Source organism: Zingiber officinale, chromosome 9A (genome assembly GCF_018446385.1).
Source record: "Zingiber officinale cultivar Zhangliang chromosome 9A, Zo_v1.1, whole genome shotgun sequence".
NCBI classification, from domain to species: domain Eukaryota; kingdom Viridiplantae; phylum Streptophyta; class Magnoliopsida; order Zingiberales; family Zingiberaceae; genus Zingiber; species Zingiber officinale.
In genome coordinates, this window is record NC_056002.1 from 4,652,425 (window position 1) to 4,674,278 (window position 21,854).

The window sequence follows — 21,854 nt, forward strand, 5'->3', positions numbered from 1 at the left end:
ACCAGATGTCCGATCATCCTTGATCCATCTGGATTTTCCCTTGCCTGGCTTCACTCACCAGGACTTTCACCTAGCTTCACTCACTAGGGTTTTCCATCTGCCTAGCTTCACTCACTAGGGCTTTCACCTGGCTTCACTCACCAGGACTTTCACCTAGCTTCACTCACTAGGGTTTTCCTTCTGCCTGGCTTCACTCACCAGGACTTTCACCTAGCTTCACTCACTAGGGTTTTCCTTCTGCCTGGCTTCACTCACCAGGACTTTCACCTAGCTTCACTCACTAGGACTTTCACCTAGCTTCACTCACTAGGGTTTTCCTTCTGCCTGGCTTCACTCACCAGGACTTCCCTGTCAAGTATCCGGTCAACCTTGACCTACTTGACTCTTCTTCAATCAATTTCTTATTGTCAAACATCTAAACTCAAACCAAGACTCAGCTTGGTCACCCAGGTCAACCTTGACCTGAGGGATGTTGCACCAACAATCTCCCCCTTTTTGATGTTTGACAATACCACAATAACACTTACAATACCACATGTAAGTTAGGCTAATCCTATAGCCTCAATCTTCATGCCACTAGGTAATGAACATATAAATTAAGCTCTTCATTTTCCCCTATGAGGGCACACTCCCTCTAGGTAATGAAAGCCTAACTTACACCCATTCATAGGTCCTTTCATTCTCCCCCTATTGGCACACATCAACCCATCTTTGGGCACACATCAACCCATGCCCCAATTTTGGGTACACATCAACAAATCCATTTGTTGACGACTCTCCCCCTGAAGAGTTACTCATCATTGTTCACAACATCACTCGTTGTGATCAACACGATAATGAAGGTCCCATACCCTTCATTTTTCCTTAACTTCTCCCTCAACGTAGACAAATACCCAACCTTGAGCATTATCTAACCACTTGAGTTCCCACTTGAAATAATGAGGATATCCACTCCCCATTTCAAGTTCAAAAGCTCATACATGAGCATTTTCTTTACAGAAGGTTAACCACCTTCCAAGGTTCATGAAAAGTAATTTTTCATGTCTTTAAAGAGTCCCTCCCCCTAAAGACATGGTGGTGACTTCTGTCATTGCACCAACAATGACTTGGAATCCCTAAACCTTTAGGAAACCCAAATTTAGAAGTTTTGAGGTTCAAATACTCAAAATTTGAAACAAACCTCAACCTAAACTTCAATGAAGCCTTCCTTAAACAATCCATCCTTGTTTTCACATGAAAACACCCTTTGTATGTATACAAATGTATTTTAGGGGTTTGGAATGGTTACCTAGACTCAAAGAGGTTCAAAGATGCTGAAATCAAGCCTTCCCAGCCAAAATCAGCAACTTGGATCGATTGGAGTTGGGTTCCAATCGATTGAACCTTTCTGAATCGATCCACTGATCGATTCAGACTACCTGGATCGATCGGCTGATCGATCCAGCGAGCTTCTGCTCGCGGGAATTGCCTTTTGAATCGATCCACGGATCGATTCGGCACTCAATCGATCCATGGATCGATCGGAGCTCTGATAGTTGCTGAAATTCCATTTCAGTCAACTTCAGAAACCCCTAGAAAATTCTACAAAAATCCAAAAATCATGAAATTTCGTGTAGACATTATTTAGGGCATACTTAATCATGGAAAAATAGCTTTCTATGAAAATACATCATATTTTCAAAGATTGACACAAACTTGAAAACTTGCAAAAACTTTAGTGTTTTTCTTCAAGTTTGTGTCTAACTATTCAATGGTGATTACTATCAAAAGATAGCCTTCACCAAGGTTTTCCAAAAACATTTTCAAAATATTTTCAAAACCAATATCTCATTATGTTCCTTGGGCATAATGCACATGACTTGTACATTAGCTTTCCCAATGATGGGAAAACACATAACTATGTGTTTTGATGAACCTAAAACTCAAAAGAATGCACTAAATCAACATCTTGAGTTTTGTTCATCTTCCTAACATCTCACTTGTATCTAATGTACACTAAAACACGGACAAGTCACCTTATAGTCCTTGTGAGATGTGAGATTTTGATTTTTCCCTAATCTAGGGATCATGCATATCTATCTAGGCATTCTAGAGATATTAGACATCCACCTAGGATGTCACTTGTCAATAATTGTTAAATGCCATTCGTCCTTAATTACAAGGAATTAAACTTAATGCATGATTATGTTATGGCATACATCAAAAGAAAATAATTTTCAAAAGAAAATATCCTATTACTACATGATGTATGAATGTCATGACATGATATTTTTGGAGTTTTCATAATAAAACAATGAATTCAAAAATAGACATGATGTCATGGCATATGATGGGCAAACAATTATGGCAATGTTTAGCATAAATAAAATATACCTAGATTACCTATCTAAATATCCTTAATCACTTAGCTAAACTCAAAATATACCACTTGTTTTAACTTAAAACGATACCACTTGTTTTAATTTAAAACATTAAACCTAGATTGCCCTAACTACTTCAAAGAAATGCCAAAACCTAAATTGACATTTCTTATTTCTCTTGATTTGTTTATGCCACTTAAAAATGAACATGTCCTCAAATGTTGACATATTCCATTTTTCCTCAAGAGTGATTACATAAATCAAGGCCCGGATTGCCTTAAATTTCCAAGAGAATACCAAAATCCCAACTTGGTATTTCTCAAGGTTTTCCCAATTTGTGCCATTTTAAGATAAAATCAATTTTTCACCATTAGACACATTTTACTCTTTCAAGGAGTAATCAATAGGTCCATTTCATTTTCAAAGGTTAACTAAAACCTTGAAAATGCTCCTTGAGTGCCAATTTCCTCAAAGTTGGGTTAACTACCCTTCTAATCGGAGTTGACACTCTCTAACCCATCTATGGGGTAGAGAAGATGCTCCTAGGAACCCAACACCTATTGGTGCTCCTTGGATGCTCTAGGTACTCACTAGGGATAACTTCCCTAGATACCTTCCTAGTGACCTTGTTGGGCTTCTTAGAAGCCTTGGTCACATTTTCTAGGTCAACTCTAGGGATAGCCTCCCTTGTGACCTTGTTAGTGACTTTCTTAGACTTCTTAGAAGTCTTAGTCACTTTGGTTGCAAAGATACTTCTAGGGATATCTTCCCTTGTATCTTTGACTTGACCTCTAGACTTAGGGTTTGTTCCATAGCTATATGGAACCCTATGATAACTAGGCACATCCTTTTTAGCTTTGGGTTTGTATCCCAAACCTCTATAGCCATTGGATGACCTTTGTGCTCCTAGCCCTAGGTATTGCTCATTTTGCCCTTTAAGGATATTCTCCATCCTTTTTAGGGTCTTTTCTAGTTTGTCAAGTCTTGACCTCAAGACTTGATTTTCTATCATTAAATCCTTAGGTTTTGGTCCATGAGCATTTTTGATCTTGGGCATGTGTCTATTTTCCTTAGTGTTCCCGCCCAAGTGTCTATCTACCTCCCTAACCTTAGGTTGGGTAGTTTTGGCATGTAGGGCCACATGTTTTTCCTTAAAGCCCTCATGCTTTCTATTCTTATGGTAAATTGCATTAAAATGATAAAAGTTAGAACTATCATGCTTTTCACCATAATGTAAGGGGGTAGGCTCAATAAAAGATACCTTCTTCTTTACCTTGGAGGCTCCCCCTTGACTAGTGCCTCCTTGAGCCTTGACCACCTTCTTCCCCTTGGGGCATTGACTTCGGTAATGCCCTTTTTGGTTGCAAGAAAAGCACACAATGTGCTCCTTGCTCCTTTTTATTCCGGGGATGGTCTCCTTGGGCTTCTCCTTGCCCTTTTGTGCCACTCGGCCCTTCTTCTTGGTCAAGTTGGGACACTTGCTCTTGTAGTGCCCATGTTCCCTACATTCAAAGCATATAATATGATTTTTATTATTAATTGAAATATTTATACCTTTGCTTGTAGGGGTGGCAGCTTTTCCTTTGGATCCGGAGGTAGAAGCTTCCTCTTGATCGAACCTTGATTCCCCTCCATTTGATTTTTCTTGACTTGTGGAGGTAGAAGCTTCTTCCTCCCCTTCTTCTCTTGACCCGGATGTAGAAGCTTCTCCTTCTTCTTGATCCGGTGTCACCAAGAATTGCTCCCCCTCAATCCTAGAGGTGGAGGCTTCATTATCTTGAATATGAAACAAGGAGTATGCTCCCTCCTTGTTCCCTTCGTTGCATTCCCTTGAGGATGAAGCTTCTTGGATTTCTTCTTCTTCGGAGGTTGAGCATCTCTCAACCTCGGAGCCCTCCTCTTGGTCTTGCTCCAAAGAGTCACCCTCTCTGGATACTTCTTGCTCTTGTACAGTGGAGGGGATCTCTTCATGAAGCTTGGCCAATTTGCTCCATAATTCCTTTGCATCTTCAAATTCTCCAATTTTGCAAAGGATGGTGCTTGGCAATAAATTTACTAAGAGCTTGGTCACTTTATCATTGGCCTCGCACCTTTGGACTTGCTCTTGGCTCCACTTGCTCCTCTTGAGAACTTTGCCCTTTGAATTTCTTGGAGCCTCGAAGCCTTCCATTAGAGCAAACCATTGCTCTATCTCCATCATAAGAAAATTTTCAATTCTTGATTTCCAAGAATCAAAACTCGTGGAAGTGTATGGTGGAGCCACCCTTCTGTCAAATCCAAGTCCATATTGGAATTGCATCTTGAAGTTGAGCTTTTTGATATCTTTGACTTTGACAATTTTTGCTTCAACTTCTTCACCCTCTAGCTTTTCTTGTTATGCATGACCCTTCCGGCGATGATTCCGGTGAAGAGCGGCCTCGCTCTGATACCACTTGTTAGGACCAAAAGTAGCTAGAGGGGGGGGGGGGGTGAATAGCTCGTCGCGTTCGCTCGGTGGCGTTGCTTGTTCCTTCAAAGATGTGCAGCGGAAATACAAAGAAACAATCACACAACGCTAACACGGTTGGTTTACTTGGTATCCACCTCACAAGAGGTGACTAATCCAAGGATCCACACCAACACACACACCCTCCACTAAATAAAACTCTCCTTTATGGTAACTACCAAGGGCGGAGAAGCCCTACAAGACTCAATACAAGAAGAGAGGGAAAGGATACAAGAAATACAAGCTTACAAGCTTACAATGAGTATAAACCCTAACCCTAGCTTCTCTTCTTGGCTTTGATCCGCCTCTTGACTTGGAAACCTTCCAAGATCCTTCAAGAACTGGCGATCTGAGCTTTGTGAGTGCTGTGGAGGAGCTGGCGAGAAATCTGGAGTGAATCGGAGAAGAGATACTGCAGCCAACGCACGCTTGCAGCTCAAATACGACGCAACGGTCGGATCCCGATCGATTCGAATATTCCCAATCGATCGGGGAGGCTTTGGATCGATCCACAGATCGATCCAGAGCGCCTCTGTGCTCTGGAAAAATGCCTGGATCGATCCACGGATCGATCCAGCGCTTATCGCGCGAAGCAGCCGCGTCCCAATCGATCCACTGATCGATTGGAACATCTGGATCGATCCACGGATCGATCCAGAGGCTCTCTGTTCGCTTAGGAGAAGCCTGGATCGATCCACTGATCGATCCAGCTCCTGGATCGATCCACTGATCGATCCAACACTTGGTTTTTGCCCAAAACCAAGTTCCAACCCTCTCAAACCAACATCCGGTCAACCTTGACCTATTGGTACATCATGCCTAGCATCTGGTCACTTCTTTGACCTGCTAGGACTTCCCACCAAGTGTCTGGTCAATCCCTTTGACCCACTTAGACTTTTCTATTCATGCCAAGTATCTGGTCACTCCCTTGACCTACTTGGACTTCCTCGTGCCAAGTATCCAGTCAATCCTTCGACCTACTTGGACTTCCCAACACCAGATGTCCGATCATCCTTGATCCATCTGGATTTTCCCTTGCCTGGCTTCACTCACCAGGACTTTCACCTAGCTTCACTCACTAGGGTTTTCCATCTGCCTAGCTTCACTCACTAGGGCTTTCACCTGGCTTCACTCACTAGGACTTTCACCTAGCTTCACTCACTAGGGTTTTCCTTCTGCCTGGCTTCACTCACCAGGACTTTCACCTAGCTTCACTCACTAGGACTTTCACCTAGCTTCACTCACTAGGGTTTTCCTTCTGCCTGGCTTCACTCACCAGGACTTCCCTGTCAAGTATCCGGTCAACCTTGACCTACTTGACTCTTCTTCAATCAATTTCTTATTGTCAAACATCTAAACTCAAACCAAGACTCAGCTTGGTCACCCAGGTCAACCTTGACCTGAGGGATGTTGCACCAACAACATTGACCATGTAAAGTGTTTCTGACGACACTCTTTTGTTCTGCTCAAAGTTGGTTCAACCGGCTCCCTACGAACTCCATCAATAACTTCAAGGATTTCAGGAAAGTATTTCTTTACCATTTTGCCAATAGTCAGAGGTATCACAAGACTACTTTGAACTTGTCCTCCTTCAAACAAGGATCGAAGGAGGCATTAAGGATTATATCAAGCTATTTAATCAAGTCAGCATGAATGTCTCCTTTGACACTCCATAGATTTTGGTAAGCGTCTTTTCCCAGAGACTTAGTGATAGTGATTTCTTCCTCTCCTTGGTGAGGAATTCTCCCAAAGATTTTGATAGCTTGTTAGAAGAGGCCCAAATAGCCTAGAAGAAAGAATTATTCAGACATGTTCCAACCTTCACAGCAGAACGCAAGGCTCCCCCTCTCCCATCCAGCATAAGGGGCCCATAACTAGCCATTGCCATCAGTCCCATGGACAAAATGTGATCTAGCATGTAGAGGTTCTTTGGACGTCATTCGTCGGTCCTCACCGGTGGGTCCCTTCCTTCTAAACTTACCATCAGTCAGGGACTCATAACATCCAAGACTACTATCACTACAACCAAAAGATGCGTCAAGCGGCTGATCAAGGATTTCGACACTAGCAACCTCCTTAAAATAAACGTAATCAACATCCGAGCGAACCTCCGGGAAGGGGAACCTCCAACACCAATCGAGCGAATCAGGTGCCCCAACAACAAAATCGTCCAGCCTAGCTAGAGCGTCCTCAGACTTGACTTTTCCGCGAATCTCGTTGCAACCTTTAAGGCGCCCATGTCAAGCCTTCTTCTTCTTCTTTTCCAAGTCATCGTCCACAAAGGATGCTAAGCAAGGGCCACCGACCCCTAGCAAGGAGAAGAGGCGCCGACCCTAGGAGGAAGAGGTGGCGCCGACCCTAGGAGGAGGAGGTGGTGTCGTCTGCCCTAGGAAAGGAGGCTAACCAAAAACCACACCAGCAAATACTCGTGGATGGGTGGATGCGAGACTTTATATAGATGCTACAATAGGGACCTAGAGGAGGAATTGGTTTAGGTCTCCTGATGGACTTGGACTTCCTGTGTTCGGCCCGAACATTCAACTCAAGTCCATCAATAATAACTCATACTACTAAAGGGTTATTATTGAACTACCGCATCAATCCCATATTACAATATAGGTTCTTTCTTATCATGAGTGCGTTAATCTCTCTGTGTTTAAGATATCGTATGTCCGTTAATTAAATGAGTTACTGACAACTCAATTAATTAACATATGATTTCAAGAGTAGTACCACTCAACTTTAATATCATGCCAGACTAAATTCACCTGCAGGATTTACATGATAATCCTTATGAGTTCTTCAAGGGGACATCATCAGCCTAAATAATTAGGACACATATTTCTTCTATAATCAATAACACACCATATAAACAGCACTATCTCCCAACTCATCGGACATATTGATTTAACAAATAAATCTCACTCATTGATAAGTTAAAGAAATAAATACTAAGTATACACACTTGTTATTATATAGGGATTAAGAGGACGCACATCTATAATAACAGAGGTTTTGTTCTTTTATGTAGTCAGTATAAATCAAACAACCTCAAACGGTCCTATTCAATACAAACATAGTGTACTAGTGTAATTTTATAGTCAAGACAGACTAATACCAAATTACACTACAACCGTTCCAATGGTTTGTCCTAATCCATCTTGGTTATGAGTTACTATTTATAATTTATAAGGAACCGATAACATGATCTTCTGTGTGGCACCACACACCATGTTATCTACAATATAAATTAAATGGACAACTGCATTGACATATATATAAATATAAAATGTAAACATTTGACCAAAGTGATTCTCATTTCAAAATATTTCAAAACAGATGTTCATACAAAAGCTAGACTTATAGTATACATCCCAACACTGATAACTTACTTTCGTCATCTCTTGGGCAAAGTGATCCGCTATCCCAATTGTCGTTTGTTTACTGAGGAGGTCCACACCTTCTTGCGGCCATTGAGCCCTTCAACTTTATGACTCTGATAGTCTTGGTGGCCTCTAGCTCGAGGATAGGAGCCCCTCTCAGGGAAGGAAGTAGGATGGTGACATTGAGGGTCCAGCAAAGAGGCCCTCTAGAATATTCATGAAGAGAGGCAGGGAGGTTCTCGCAAGTGATTCCAGTCAGAGGCTGTGGAGGCGCAGGAGGAGTAGGAGGGTGATTGATCGATGAGCAACCGATCGGAGATGAACTAACAACCCCTACAGTTGTTTGCCCTAAGGTGTCATGGGAAGGGAGCTCGGGAATTTGGATGGGCAAACTCCTACGAATTGAGGGAGGGCATCTGGAAGCAGAGGACGAAGGAGTTTGGTTAGTGGCCTTCAACAGCCGGCATTTTTTGTGCCTTTGTTGAAGGGGTACCGAATTCTCAGGGGACCAATATGACTCCTACTCCAAGACTCAGGTTTCATAGACCTATTTATGGGTAATTCACTAAAATACCTTTTTTGGTACCTCCGGAAAAGGGAATCGAGTACACAAAAAGATGGAACAAGTGCAACACATTGCACTTGTCCTTTTGTAAATAATTAAGTACACAAATTACAAATTCGTTACCCAACACCTTTGAAAATTGTCAGCTTAGGCTCGGTGTTGGTCGGCTTCTTGGCAGTAGTCGGGCGCAACAACGTCGTAGCAGAGTCACAGCAGAAAGTCGAAGTAGTTAGAACCTTTAATAGATACATAGAAGCTTGTATGGAAGTTGTTGTAGAAGCTTAGGTCGAGAAGCCCTTATAAAGGATGTGGAATACGCCTTCAAAGGCTTTGAAGGCGCCTCCAACTCGACAAATTTGATCCAAATAAACTGACCTGTGACGAGGTCTAATTCTTATCCTACGGAAGGTGCCTTTCATACATTGAAGGCGCCTTCGTTCTATCCCCTAGAAGGCGTACCCGCCTCAGGTACTGTTCACCCGAGGCTTTTTGTGCTCTTCTTACCCTGCAAAATATGTTAGTCTAATAGACTAAAGAATAACCTGCAAGACAAGTGTTAGCATAATGATATTGAGTAGTAATTAGATCTTGCCTTTCCGGAGACCAGGATCTAGTCAAGGTCTCAGTTTAGGAATCTGAAATGAACCTAAACTGGATCAACGCATATTGTCCTGTAACCGGGGTGTGTCCTCATCGAGTTACTCTCCTCTAGTGATTTACCTTCACTTACCAATTTGCAGTCGGTTGACTATCCTCATGACCTACCAGGTCTTCATACCAGTTGTCAGGTTCGCAGATCTAACTGGACTTCTACCGGTTGTCCACCGGACTTCCTGCCATATATCAAGTCGACCCATTGATCTATATGGACTTCACACCAGCTATCCAATCTCACAAACCTAGTTGGATTTCAGTTTAGTGTCTGGTCCTCCAGACTCATCAATTCCTGCACGCTTGGTAAAGCACTTAGATTACAAAGGCCCTTAACTTAACTCACTTATTATTTATCAAAACCTGAGTTAGACTATTAGTGCAAATCACACCAACATATAGACTCGCCAAGGATAGTTTTCCACATGGTTTTAGCTGCAAAGAAAAGGAAAATGTTAGGACTCATGCGACCAGCAAGAGGGGGGTGAATTGCCTGTTAAAAAAAAATCTTTCCCAACCTTCAACTCAAATTAGTAGCAATAGTATAATTATAACAAGTAAATTAAACAACTACAAAATGAAAGAAGAGACAAAGAAATTTATTTGGCTATAACCTAGGTGATTATTAATCCAAGACAAATGAAAATCAGTAAAAGTCTCTTTTGATGAAGGCGGAGAAGCCTCTTACACTTGTTGAATGCTCAGATAGTTGCTAGGAAATGAATACAAGAGTTAATGTCTATTTCCTAGCTCCATGGGTCTTTTTATAGCCCCTGAAAAATTCTATTCGGGGCTGGAAGACACCTCCAACAAACTGGAAGGCGCCTCTAGCAAGGCAAGCGAGGATAAAACTTTATCCTCACTAACGACCAATTTTTGTCCAGTCTAAGACACCTTCAAGTGATTGAAGGTGCCTTCCATGAAGGTTTAAAGGTGTCTTCCACCAAAAATATTCAAGGGCACTTCCAGCAGCATTTGAGGCACCTCGAGCAACTCTAGTAGCTCCGTTTTGCTCTTTCACTACTCCGTTCACCTGGGTGATTTCGTCTATCCAGAATTGGGCTCACCCAAACCCATTTTCGGGTTTTCTCCTTGAGCAGATTTTCTCCCTGACTTCTCATTTCTCGAACTTCGTGCATGTCCTTCTCGTCCACCAGTGTACTCTTTTGTAGTACCTCGTCCCTCAGATGCACCAAACCTGTCGTCTCCCTTCTCGTGTCATCCTTCTCGCTAGCTGTGTCTTCCGCTCGACTTCTTATGTTCCTAAGCTCCTACACACTTAGATACAAGGATTAAATACACAGGACTTAACTTAACTTGGTTGACCACATCAAAACTATCATGGGGTACTAACATAAAATATCTTAATTATAAAAAAAATATAAATTTAGATTAAAATCTCTTACCAAATGAGTAGGTCAACTCAGCCTTGATTGAACTTAGGTTAAACATATGCAGGATGCCCTCTTGAAGTAAAATGTTAATATTAAACTTCAACTCGACCAATGTGTTAGTGGTTATTACAAATGTGGGTTCTGCTCGGAAGTCCCTGAGTTTAGATAACGACGGTATATTCATTAACCATTTGATCGACCAAGCACCGGGAGGGACGAACTTAATGAAAATATAATGTGATTTACACTTCTTATTGGATGAAGATATCTTATCAAAGAAAACTGTCTTCATTCGGGCTTGATAGATAAAAATCCCTACATCAGATTTCTTAGGGTAGTAGAAATAATAAAAAAAAATACGAGGATTAAGGGGAATGCGATATAGTAGAAAAAAGATTACAACCCTACAAAAGTAGTCTGATAAATAAGGGCTAACTGTTAAAGAGGAATATGAAAATAACAAAAAATTTTAGCAAAGAAATAATGAACGGGAAAGCGAAGACTGACCATAAATTGATCTTTTAACAGGGTAAAAAACCTAGGGACGGTCGTTGGTGCTGGGGATGATGATTCTATGAGCCTTAGGGACTTCGAAAGTCAACCTAATCTGGTCCAAATCTCCACCAATGATGTCAGAGAGGGTGGGGCCGTGTAGAGGAGTTTCTTAGTCCATTTCTAAGCAAAGAGGAGAAATAAGAAGTAGGGGCAAGTTAAGTAGGGAGCGAGGCGAAGAGGACTTACGAAGGAGGGGAAGAAAAAATCATCGGCGCCGAAGACAAGAAAGAGTCTAAGGAAATGAGAAGAAGGTGAGCCTCATTTAGAAAATTTGAAGCCTTAAAAGCCCTAGCCTCATTGACACATCGTCATCTGATCCAAGAGAGAGACGACTGGATGAGATCACAACTGTTAAAGCCCAACAGTTGGTTGTCGCTTCGAATCCTAATAGTCATCTGTCGCTTCAAATATACAATTTTTTGCATGTATTGTCCACGTGGCGAATACTGATGACATTTATTAAGGATGAGACAATATAATCATCATTACTATAAATACCGGTGTGTGCCTTACCGTGCATTTATGACATATGACACGTCCCTTTTCGAGATGTGGGTATGGTGGTTTAGGGTACGAATAGTAAAATGACCTTAACCTTGGCATAATGTCTAATCGGAGATAGCAAGAGGCAATGGAACATGAAAGTCCAGTCAGCCAGACTCACATCTCCTTCGACTATACTTGAAGGGGAGATTTGTGATATGACGAATAAGGTAGAACCCCCCAGCGAACAGTAAAGTTAAGTTGGCTAGTTGACAGAGATCAAAGTTCAATAAAGGTCAACTTAAGCACCCTAGTCCTAGGGTGACTCCTAAAGACTGATCAAAGGCACAAGGTAAACTCCCAAGGAGGATGTAGAGTAGGGACCCCCCAAAGCAAAGCGGATAGCGCCGACTAGATATTGGCAGGGGTCACAAAGCCCAGATTGATTAGACAAGCATCCCAAGTCTTTTAATGAGCACATGAGATGGTTCCCTCTACAACACCGGTCGGATGGTTCTGATCAGACATTTGAGGAGCCTAGCTTCCCATGTCCGATCAGACGTGGCGTGGAACATATTCCCAGAGCATTCAAGTGACTAAGACCTACTGTGTAGTTGAATATTCAAACATCACTCTAAGTATGCTAAGAGTCCTACCTTCCTACAATGATCTCACGATCTCTCAGCCTCCCGAAGACAATTGGATATGATAGTACACATGATCCATTCAGACTCCAACAGGGCTAATTTAGCTGAAGGAGCATCACTGGGGCCCATTAAGGTCTCAAAACCCTTGGAGGCTCATCTAGGTTCAAATTCCTTATTTACGGGCCCACAATGCCTTCTCTTAAGCAACCTGTGTTCACTACTAAAGGATAACAACTAAAGGTCCGTTAATCTGTTTAGCCCATCAGTCCATTGTCTCATTTAATGTCATGCAGAAGCTTGTTAGAAGATCCCGGAAGCATATATTTACCACTCATTCTTGAGACATCCTACCATGTTGGAGCAATCTGAGTGCCCTAGATTTTGATATTTGGGTAAAAGATTAAGTTAGGTTTATTGTTGTATTTGATATGCGCTTGTGAGTGTACAAGATGTAGGTACAACAAGGAAAAGTACAAGTGGAGTCTTGGCAGTGTAAGTCTAAGTATGTAGTCTTGGTAACGTAAGTTTAAGTATGACTTGGTAAAAGATAAAGTCCCGGAGGTGAGGAGTCTCTTGGCAATGGAAGACCTGACAACAAAGGGCAAGACTGAAGGAAGCTCTTGAATGCAATGCGTGAAGGATGGGGAAGCATTCGAGGGATGCAAGGCTGATGGAGGAGGCTAGAAGGTAAGATTGATGTTGTGCGGGCAAGGATGAGTGCATGAGAGATTGTGCTCAGGGTAAAATCCTAGATAAGGGTTTTATCAGTCGATTGACAACTGGACTAATCGACTGGGCCAAGGCACATAATGTTTTTGTGCCCAATGACTGCGAAAACCAGTCTACCAGCACTGTAGCAAGCAACTGGTACTGTAGCAATCAACTGGAACTATAGCAGTTACTGTAGTAGTCGAATGGAAAGTATGACAGTCAACTGGTATCGAGCATTTGGGGTGTAACAATAGATCTTTTTATAGAGGCAAGTCGACTGATGACTTTACCAGTTGATTGGTGGCGGGAAAGATAGCTTGTGTTTTCTCCCGAGTTCTATTTAATTGAGCTCAGGATGGTCGACCATGGTTGATGAAAATAGAGGCGATTAACCCCTATTAGAGTTTTCCAATCTCTTGTGTGATCAAGAGTGCTTATGCTAAGTTATGACGAGGTTTCTCCAATCACAAGGAGTGACTTGAGGTAGTCGAGATTTTCTGGAGAGTCATCAATCGACGGATCGGGATTGTCGACCTTACGGACAGCCGTGGAGCATGAGTAAGTGATCTCCGAATCACGTTACATGAACGTGTGAGGTTTGGTGTCTTTCGTGTTCATTGTAGTGCTTAGGGTTAGCTTTCTCTTATTAGTTTTGTTTTTGTATTCTGCTATGTGTTAACAAATTGTAGGAAGTGAACGTCGTGGGTGATCAGCTATTCACCCCCTCTAACCGGACGTCAAGTCCCAACATACCATCCCTACGAGAAGACGACCAGGTATCATTTAAGTATGGTGGTAAGACAAGTTGCATTGGAGGTTACATTGTCATGATGATACACCTCATTACATGGGCCAAGGGTCAAAGTTCTATATAAAAGGTCCCTTCTCTACGCACAGGTAAGTTCTTCAATATTTTTACTATTCACTATCACTGTTTTTATAATTACTCAGATTTAACCCCGAAACTGATTTGAGTGTTGGAATGACTGCACCGGTGACTCATCATTGGCTCGTCTACTGACATTTCCTTCACTCTCTTGGTCTCCTATAATATGACAGGCTAGCTCGAGACTTTAGACTTTTCCACTTTGAAATCCTCTTATGGTCAATATACCATCCACCTAGGGCTGTAAATGAACCAAGCGTTCGTGAACAAGTTTGGTGTTCGGCTTGGTAAGAGCTTGTTTATGTTCGTTCAATATACATAAGATTAATTAAACAAACAAGCTTGAACAACTCGTTAAGCTAAACAAACAAGCTTGAACACATATGTGTTCAGCTCGTTAACGTTCGTGAACAATGTTCATGAACAATGTTCGTGAACAACGATCGTGAACAATGTTCACAAACCATATTTATTAATAAAACTCTTTCAATATGCTAAATAAATAATAAAATAAAATAAATAAATTTAAATTATCAATTTTAATAACTAATCAAACAATTAAAAGTTTCAAACAATCAAACAAGCTTGAATTGAGAGCTTGATAATATCTAAACCTTTCAAGCTCAAACCAAGCTCAAGCCAAGCTCGAACCAAGCCCAAGCCAAGCTTAAGCCAAGCTTGAATTGAGAGCTTGATAACATCTAAACGAACCAAGCTCAAGCCAAGCTTCAAACAAGCTCAAGCTCATAAAAAATAAACCAAGCCAAGCTTGAACACTCATTTTAAGCTCGGCTCGGCTCGGCTCGGTTATCTTATCAAACAAGCTTGAACACCCCAAAGCTCGGCTCGGCTCGGCTCGTTTACAGCCCTACATCCACCTCAGCTGTATATCTTTATCAATTTCAGATAACAACATATACATTACTAGAATTCACCCATTGAGTAATTTTTTTGGATTTTTTTTCCAGAATAAAGATTATTTTCACCGATCAACAATAATCCATCTTTTTCTTCCGATGCCTTTGTCTTTTCAAATCTAGATAACTTGGGTCTTGTGGCTTACAATTCAAGTAGCACATACATTCTTCCTCTCATGTTTCTACACTTGCCAATCAAACCAACAGCATGGCCCACCTTCTTCCTCCACTAAAGGGAAGAGAGCAGAATAGATGTCACTCAACAGAATTATTTATAATTCAACGAGCTAAGTCAACCGAATACATTTTTTTTTTTTTTTGTTCTTTTTGAGTGAGGAATGCATAAATAGTACTGACAGGGAGAGGGGTGCCAATGGCAAGATTGCGTGAGGCCTACGCGAATTCTGTGTTTGGAATACACGGAACATAATTATGTTTATGGAACTTTGGATGTTGACCTACTAGTAATAAAGTAGTGGGGTCGAGGTAGAAGTAGAGGAAGCATAAAACGTGGTTGAATCTAAAATGTGTCCCTAGTGCATCATCCATCAGCACAATGCTTAAAGATAAAAACAGGAAGAAGGAGCAAGCAGCATGGCGTAGAAAGAAGAAACAGCACCTGATGCCTTTGGCCTCCCCGTTCATCAATCAGAATACTTTTCTGTTTCGATTACATCAGATTAATTCTCTATTCTGTTTAGCCATCTAAACTATGGCACTTCATTCCTAGTGCTCAAAACTTGTCAATCGCTTTCTCATTTTTCTGAGGTATATATAAATTTCTGAAAGTCACATTGCCCTATTGCCACGCTTTTGATGGATATTGTTTTTAAAGAAAAAGAATACTCTCTTCTGTTTTAAGTCTGCTTTTCATGCTTCTCATATTTTATTTGTTTATTTATTGTAACTATGATTGCTTAGACACGAAGCTAGCCCACAGTTCTTCCAGTTAACAATACTGATTACGAACTGTTCCAGAATCAATCTGCTTTTTGTTCATTGGAACTGAGGCATCAAGGCCGTCATCATCGTCAATAATGTAAGTGGAATAAGGAGGTCCGCTTAATTAGCGTTGCATAAATCCAGAAGAGAGGGGACGACTATATTACTATATTATCCTCGTGCAATTTCCGATTTATCATGACAATGATGAAAAATTTTTATGGAATCAAATTGATCTGTCCTAGATAATAGTTAAAAGGACATTTGTTTTTATTGAAATAATGAGGACATATTGAAAATATCTTTATTTTGAGAACATAATTGCTACAGTTGTGATTATGAAACTATTATGGTAATTAGGATTCCGTAGTTTACAATTATATAGTTATAGCTAGTTATGGTATTGACTATCATTGTTATAATATAATAGTGATTATGTCGAGAAATATGATTATTCTAAATGTGTAGCAAATATATTTTCGTAGTTACTACGGTAACAGCTATAATTTTAATTATTATAATATAATATTAATAGTCTTGATCTGAAATGAAATGTTTCTACTATAGCAATAAAGTCTAGTTGTTATAATATAATATTATTAGTATTAATCAAATTGAAATGTTTATATTAGAATAATTATATGATCTTATAAATCATAATGCTATAAAAGCATTAAAAATAAAGATATTTTTAAAAACAAAAATATGTGTTGTTATGATAATAAAAAAAATTAAAATGATGTTAAGTTATGTATTAAAGGGTTACATGCATATAAAAAAAGATAATTACATTCATCTCATATTTTTCTTACAACACATCTTTAAATTATGTGGGAGGAGTTAAATTACGAGATCAATTTATAATGTCAAATGATTAGGTAGTGGAACCATTATTATCTTATTGGTGGTAAAAGGTGAATATGCTCGCATCCAGCGCCTCCTTTCAGTGTCAACACGGAAGAGGTAAATCACGTACGGTTACTAGTTTTTGGAATAGTGACTAGTACATGAGAGAGATATTTATCTCGATTTTATCGAGATTTGAATCTCATACCTCATAATGACAACACCTCATACATTAACTATTAGACTCATCCGAAGAACCTACTATTATCTTATTGAGTGTATCTTATGTGGATCGAGGCAATCTCCCGACAATTATTTCAGGGGGCAGACGGCCCCATGATTACGGCGCATGAACTTTTGGATGATTGAGGTCTAAATCTAATTCTTTCATGTTCTTCTTACTGAATTATTTAGCCTCATTTATGATGGAGCAATTATTTAAATTGGATCTTTAAGAGGTCTCTCTCTCAGTTTTGAAAATTATTTTTTAGAGACACCGGAAGGATTACCATAAATATTTGTTTAATTTAATGGGACAAGAAAAAAATTATTTAATTTAATTAATTTAAGTTAAATTATTTAACCAACAACAGGAAAGAATATCTTAAGATTAAAATAAATTTAATATATATATAACTTAATGGGAAATTATCCTTTTTAAAATTTGAATTTATTAAATTCCTCCTACGTGTTGTTTCATCGAATAGGTGAAATTAATGGTAGGAATTAATGCTAAAAATTTAAGTAATTTTTAAACTCATAATATCAACTGTTTGCTCGATTGGTTTAGTCTGTCGATTTATTTACAGTGAAACACACATGATTAGCTATTGTTTTCATTTGTCAATTCTCAATTATTATTCGGTCAGATAATTAAGAGAAACTATTTATAATATGTAATAATTCCGTACTAAAAATTAATGTGGGAATAAATTCTGTAATTTTTAATATATAATCGATTTTATTTAGTGAGATAAGGATTCGGTTTTAATTATGCATTACATTTTTTTTTAAAAAAAATTGAAAGTGACAAATTAGTATGCCCTATGGCCTGTATATTTTCTGGCACGCACCATAAAATATCAAATAAAGTGTGCAATAGATTGATATAATTAATAACACTGAATCATGTTAGTGACATTTACTAATATCATTAAATACTAGATTTTTGGTTGTATCTTAATGAAATTAAATATATAGCTAAACGCCATTTAATCTATTTGGCAAAGTTCTCCTCTTTTCAACTCTTGATAGCTTATTTGTTTTTCTCTCCGGATGATCTAATGGTTAACACAGAAAATATTATTATCATAAAATTTAAAATTCAAATTTCGATAATATAAAAGTCATTATTCTAAAGGCTTAATATTCATTTTTTATCATCTTGATAGTTTACTTGTGAGCTCCGACCCGATCACATGGTCACGGGCTCATAGCCAAACTTGATATGCGACGTGTTCTTTGATTATATTAATTTCAAAGAAAGAAGACAAAAAATCACCATGTGCTTTTACCAAGAGAAACAATGAACCGTTAATCGAGCCATACATATATACATGGCCACTCTCTTTTGTCACTGAGACAGCATTGGCTGGCAGCCAACCTTGACCTCCCGTTGAAACCATGAGCAATATCAAAGATGCATGCATTCTAAGCAATGTGATCTTCTTAATCGTTTGCTTTCAAGACATGCACATCGTGAGGTCGTTGTGTCTCTTGTAACATATAGCATATTCATTTTGACTTGTATGATCCAATTGCTTAGTGGTGAATCTTGGGAGGCTGGAAAGAAGGATGCTGAAAGATACATCGACCTGCAGAAATCCTGGACCTGCATGCATGTCAAAAGCACCACATAGCAAAGCAAAAAACGAAGCATTCCACTGTCAAAATCACATAAGACGCTGACAAAGTTTAGATAAATTTTCCTCATAAATGTGCAGGTGCCGGGGCTAGATAAAAGAGGTGAGGGATTCTATTACATCCTGTTTGGAAACTATTTAAGTAAAGGAATTGAATTAAATTTCATTAGGAATTAAATTCTGACAGAAATTGAATTCAATTCTTATGTTTGGAATAGATTAGTGAATAATAGAATTGAATTGAATTCCTTAATTTGGAATCTATTTGAATTGAATTCCATTCTTATACATGTATCATTTTATCCTCATAACTAACCATTTAATAATCAAGTTAAGTATTAGAGAATAGGAAGAAGGGATCGCACAGTTAAGGCAGCAGTATGAAGAAGGTGGCACACAGGAGAAACGGTGCAAAGAGAAGTTTTCGGCCCAAGGAGAAACGGCGTACGGGAAAAAAGCAGGAGAAAACAAGAGAGTATGGAAAAAAGGATTTTTAAGTTAAAAAGACAATTAAATAATTTTAATTATTTATGATAAATTCTTTATCCAAATATGACCATTTGAGGTCTGATTTACTGTTCACGTTTTGAATAAAATTGGAATTGAATTCCATATCAAATCCATCTCAAAAATTCATTCCAAACTATGGAATTGAATTTTAATTACCATAGAAATTCAATTCTATAGAATTCCAAACATGATGTTAACTGATGATAGGGATTAAGAGCATGCAATAAAAAATTAACTGAAGTTGGAGAATTGGAATAGTTCATCCAGTGGGACTTCCACTTCCATTAGTTGATTGATCAAACTCGATCGTGAAAGAGTTCTGTCGAGAAGGATGGGACGCCTCTAGCAAGCGAAGAGAGCCACACATCCTCCAAGCACACTTCGTTGGCAAGCCATTAATTGCAAGGCAGTGCTCATAAATTCCTAATTAATGTGATTGCTCTTGCTAGATTGAGCTCTACATAACCTCAAATTTGAACTAATCCGTGGCACCCAATAACTTATGGCTAAAGGGGCTTTGCCGACTACATGGGACAGACACTCTCCAGTGACATCAAAATCACCCAATCCATTACCGAGTCTAACACCTTAATCTGGCTTTCATGAATCTTAAATTATCTTGTATTAAAATTAATGATCTTACTTTTGATTAAATTTTTTTATAATTAACAATAAAATTTCAAAGCTCATCAGTTACTAATCTAATTGAGAAAGTAAACCTAATTGTACTTTCGTGTAGATTAGAACCCCATGTAAGCAGCACTATACCTGAAGGAGTTAGTTACAGCACTCGAAAGCTCTAACTTATAGTTATATACATCTGTCTATGAACACAAGCTGGTGAGGATGTTAAAATTACTTGTGGGTTTCTATTGGTGAGGACTTAAACATCATATACAGGCATCCGCTCCTCAATCTGTACTCGGCATATAGGGCATTTCTTGGACTTCTCAGAGCAGGACCTGTTGACATAGTGGAGTTAATACTATAAACATCAATTAATGCATATCAAGAAGGTATTGCCAATAGCTATGATGGCCGCCCTTGTGCGACTGAAACAAACTAGCACAAAACTTACTTGCAAAGAATCCGGTGGCGACATGGAAGGAGGACCATGCAAATTTCTGCCTCAGAGCATATCCTACATATCACTTTCTCCTGAAATAGATGGATACACAAATTATTTCAGAAATTTGGCACAAAAGTGAACTTGCAGAGAATATAGTAACATGCAATGTAAAAACCAGCTAATGTCCACCGTGTCAAATACAAGGAATTTTCTGGACTGCAAACTGGGTGGTTGTATCTTATCCGCTCTCTGGCCTCAGTATTCGTACCATAGATAACAGATGATCATTAATGCCTGCTTATTCCTAAGCATATACAACTACCACTTATTGTTTGTTTCTTCTTATTAATTGTGACTAAAATGGCATATTTTCCCTACTCCTAGTTTATCCGTCAGTAACAGGTCAGCCTGTGCGTGTATATTAACAATAATGCTAATCTACACAGATCATTGTGCTGGGTGAGAAAAGCAATAATTGAAGCCTGTGAAAGCAAAAAGGCACACATATCTATATATATATATGATAAAAATATTTAAAAGAAAAATAAAAGGCATAAACCAGGAATTAGAAACCCTAGCTATTCAACAGGTATTTTTTTTAACCCAATTATAGATTAAATACGGACATTTTGAAGCCTTTCATATTCTTGTTGGCTATACTTCGTTATTTCAACTTGTTCCCCCAAAGCTGCTTGTAATCTCCAAACCTGAGGTGCAAACACAGATGGGGATCAAACAAATGACAGTGTTGTGGAACATAAACCTGCTGTATAGTATCTAAAACTCTAAAATACAACTTGGTGATTGACACAAGCAAAAAAAATCCACTGTACCTCCTCGGCTAAATCCTTCTTTGCCATTTTCTTCACTACCTCAGGTGGATAACCACAAAAAGTGTTATACCTAAAGAGAAACTCCAAATGGTCAGAAGAAAGATGATAGTTGTCCTACTAGTTACTTTCAATGCTATTAATTTACAGCATTGATCCAAGACCCTCGTATGAGGAAGATCAGCAATCTCTTTATATTATGAAATCTACTTCTTGAATTTTGTGTTCCAAAGTATTTTGTTAAGAAGAGACAATGCCTATCTTTGCTTTTAGAACATTTACTAATCTTCAACAGTAAGCAAGACCAATGATGATATCCTATGTGTTTAGGGTTTAGGGTTTAGGGTTTAGCACAAAATGAGCCACAAGTATTATCATAAAAAACCACAGCCAGGCAACCTGTCTAGAAAGATTCATTCCTAAAAGGTTAAGAGTTAGTTAGTTATTATTATTAGATATTCAAAAATAATAATAAAAATCATCCAATGAGAAAATATAAGGCATGTACCGTGATTAGATTCATTCCTTACATATTTTAATTTCCTACAATAAATATTCCCCAAAGCTGACCACTAGAAGCTGAAATATTCACAAACTCAGATTAGCAAGATTTACCGGTGTCTCATACTTGGACAGTTAAATCAATCTTGAAGAATGCTAAAATACTTTTGGTCCCTACATTGTAGATATCTGTATCCATAACAACTTGTGGTCTAAATGTCTATTCTTCCATCATGGTTAAGAGCTCTACATTTTAT

General features: G+C 39.0%; 1 protein-coding gene across 2 annotated transcripts in view; it reads right to left on the minus strand.

The window, feature by feature from the left end:
- Nucleotides 1–19,840: 19,840 nt before the first annotated feature.
- The window catches only part of LOC122021738, a 31,658-nt gene continuing 29,644 nt past the window's right edge, over nt 19,841–21,854 (minus strand). For both annotated transcript variants that reach the window (XM_042579892.1, XM_042579891.1), the window contains exons 11-14: nt 21,100–21,169; nt 20,893–20,973; nt 20,276–20,355; nt 19,841–20,159 (exon numbers count right to left, since the gene is read on the minus strand). In XM_042579892.1, coding sequence (XP_042435826.1) covers nt 20,081–20,159; nt 20,276–20,355; nt 20,893–20,973; nt 21,100–21,169 — 310 coding nt within the window. In that variant the 3' untranslated portion in view covers nt 19,841–20,080. The remainder of the gene's footprint in view (nt 20,160–20,275; nt 20,356–20,892; nt 20,974–21,099; nt 21,170–21,854) is intronic.